The sequence below is a fragment of the Lycium barbarum genome, chromosome 9 (assembly GCF_019175385.1).
Source record: "Lycium barbarum isolate Lr01 chromosome 9, ASM1917538v2, whole genome shotgun sequence".
In the NCBI taxonomy this organism is placed as follows: domain Eukaryota; kingdom Viridiplantae; phylum Streptophyta; class Magnoliopsida; order Solanales; family Solanaceae; genus Lycium; species Lycium barbarum.
This window is the reverse complement of record NC_083345.1, coordinates 90,273,739-90,277,228: the sequence shown is the minus strand read 5'-3', so window position 1 is coordinate 90,277,228 and position 3,490 is coordinate 90,273,739. Positions and strand designations below refer to the sequence as shown.

The window sequence follows — 3,490 nt, the reverse complement described above, 5'->3', positions numbered from 1 at the left end:
ACTTTCATGGATAACAACTTCAAGAAGCTATTTGAAGCAATCAAGGTGAACAATTCTGCGGACAAGGTAAATGTGTGAAATAGCAATTGAACTAACATTTTTAGACTCTTATTGCAAAATACAATTTATATTAATTCATTTTTTTATGTGAAGGCTGCCAATAGTGAGGCGCCGGAGCATCAAACTGATGCTGGGCTACAGTTAACGCCTGAAGAAAACTTACGTCATGTTTCTACCATTCAAACATCTCCTCCCAAACATGATGCAGAAACACTACGTAATAGATACGGGGCATTACTATGGGAATACGGATGGCAAAGGCTGATTTGAATGCCTTCAGTGACAATGAACTGCCGCCAAGACCAGTTAGGCCTGCCATAGATTACAACGCGGTCGACACAGTAGTTGTTAATTAGTCCACTAGGTTGTAATGTTGAATTGTTTTTCACAGTACTGTTTTGCTGACAATTTTTCTACATTTTGTTGTGTTGTTTTGTAAAGAATTGACATATGGCAATGTTTCATCAATGACTTAACTATTTTTTGTTTTAAGTCTCCCATATTTTTATTTATCGTTTAATGAAAACAGCCTCTGGTGCATTTTCAATATATTCCAATGTTATATACCAACTCTTCAATTCGACAAATTATTTCAAGTGAACTGGAATACTCTTACATTTTGAACACTAAAATACAGAGAAATACACAGAAATATAGTGAAAATGAAAAAGGAAATACACCGAAATATAGTGAAATACAAAAAATTAGGGTTGTATTCCAGCACCTGCTTCTGGTTATTCCAGTCCTAATGCAACTTAATATTTCTTAAAAATTTCACTTATTTTTCATTTTAATGTCCGTTAACACCGAATTGTATGCAATATTTTTTATGAAAATGAAGGACAAAAATTACAGAATACAACGATGAACCAAAAATTTCTTTATTTAATATTTTTGGGGATAAGGTATTTAAAAAAAAACAATTGCAATCTAAACATCTATTTCTTACGTGGCTCATTGGAACAAGAACGTCTATTGTGACCATGACGTCCACAAGTACTACAAGCATTCCTACGTTTACCAATCATCGTCTCCATTAATGGTTTATCTCGCTTTTTCTTTGGCCTTCCCGGGGGTCTCTTGTATCTTGGTGGCAAAACAACTTCATCGCTTATGTGTTTGGGAATATTCCACTCACTCTCGTCAGGCAGAGGATCCACAGGCACATCATACGTCTTAATCACTGTCTTTGGTTTGAATAGGTCTGAACAATATTCATCAGACATAAGACTTTTACTCTTCAATACAGCCCATGCATGTGGACATGGTATCTCGTCCAGTTGGAACATCCGACAACTGCATGTTTTCTTTTTAAGATCAAGTATGAATCGCCTTGCCTCATCATTTACGGTATACACATATTCAGTTGATGGTTCAACCTAATCAAGACGAAATGTGTCAGACCAGAATACATTGAATATTAACAACGATAAGTAATATGAAATACATGGAAATATACAATCCAAACAGAATTAATTAATATGAAATACATGGAAATATACAATCCAAACAGAATTACTTAAGTACCTTCTAAAATATGCTGAAATATATTAAAATATATGTAGGCAGACTTCAACAAAATAAACAGTAACATACCGTCATACGTAGAGATTTACATTCGTTTATTGATAATAATTGCTGGAATGCTTTCCCAAGTGTTGTGAATGTGTATGTACCGTTCCTCCTATTAGTGCAATTCCATCTCCCAAACATCTTCCTCACTTCTTCAAGAAAATCGAAAACAGGCAACTCTCTTGCTGCTACCAATTTTCCATTAATACATTCGGCTATATTAGACGTCATTGTCCATCCTCTGTTAACGGGTGAATACAGTCGAGCCCACTTTTCCCTTCCAGCATCCTCCAAGTACTATTTTACCCGAAAATCAACCTTCTCAATGTTCTCCATCAGCTTATCAAACTCAGCCTGTGTGTATGCTTTTGCAAGTGCATAGAATACAGGACTCAATACTTCACCATTCGACTTGTATTTTGTGGTCACATTTTTCCATAAATGCCATATGCACGCCATATGTGTCACAGTTGGATACACTCTACTCACCGCCTTAATGATGCTCTCATGTCTATCTGATACAACACACATGTTATCCCTATTCCCATAAGCTTGTTTGAACTGCTCAAAGAACCAGGTCCAAGACTTATCGTTCTCTGAATCTATCACACCATATGCCAATGATAGAATATTACCTGCACATACATGTTTTTGTGTATTATTACAGTGAAATATAGCATAAAGCATATTAGAAATACATTAGAAATATAATGAAATACAACGAAATATACCAAAAACAGAAAAAAATGTATTTAAACATTTTGGCATCTACCTGCACCATCCAACGTGCTGGCTGATACAAAAGTACCGTTATATGTAATTTTAAGGTGGGAACCATCTACTACAACTATTGGTCTACAACACTCGAAGCCTTTTATGAACGCTTTAAGTGCTATAAACAAATACAAGAACTCGTTTTGTTGTGATTTGTGCATTCTCACATGTGATCCAGGGTATGTTTTATCCAATATGTAGACATATCCCGGTAACTTCTTGTATGATTCTGTTGGTTCCCCTCTTAATTCATTCATTGCCTTTTCTCTAGCCTTCCAGGCCGTCATATAAGAAACATCAACGCCATACTCATTTTTTACGTCGTCTACTATATCACCAGGTGTATATTTCCTCTTGTGATTTGCTATTTTTGGCTTAACAACTGACGCACCAATCAACCAACTTGTTGCTTGCCTTTGGGAATACACTTTGTCCTTCAATGGACACGTATGTTCGTCATGAAAAGATCTCACTCTGAACATTTCAGAGTTCGCAATACTTGAAGCTCCGAATTTCCAACAACAATCAGTAAAACAGCATACCAGAGTGTAACTACATAAACCAATACAAGAAAAGGTCAGATTGAAGTTTCAAACACATACAACATCATAAATACATTGTCTATATATAATGAAATGGTTAGATAATGGAATTAAATAATTCAAACAGTTCGTATTTCACTATATTTAATTAAATCCAACTGAAATGTAATGGCAATACAACAGTTTACGTCACTGTATTTCAATGCATTTCTTAGTATATTTCAATATATTTCATAGTATATTTCAATGTATTTCATATTTTTAGCTGACTAACATACCTTACGGCATTCGACCTCTCTGTCCTGAAATTGAATCTTTTACGAATTGCATAATTCACCATAACATTCTTCAGAGTGTCCTTATCTTTGTAGATTTGATCAACAAAAACATCCTTATGTTCCTTGTTTGAAATTATCAAGTCATCATTGTTTTGAAATAAAACAACAGCCTTAGCACAATCCGATGCATCATCATTTGAATCAACTACGTCCATAGCATACATATAATCATTAAATTCAAGTTGAAACGTATCGTCTCCAACT

At 34.8% G+C, this 3,490-nt stretch overlaps 1 protein-coding gene across 1 annotated transcript; it reads right to left on the bottom strand.

The window, feature by feature from the left end:
* Positions 1 to 998: 998 nt before the first annotated feature.
* Positions 999 to 1,863, bottom strand: LOC132612028 (uncharacterized). The gene is made up of 2 exons (XM_060326376.1): positions 1,657 to 1,863; positions 999 to 1,439 (listed from the first exon to the last, which is right to left on the bottom strand). Exons 1-2 carry the CDS (start codon positions 1,861 to 1,863, stop codon positions 999 to 1,001), a joined length of 648 nt encoding a protein of 215 aa, XP_060182359.1.
* Between the last annotated feature and the right edge of the window lie 1,627 nt (positions 1,864 to 3,490).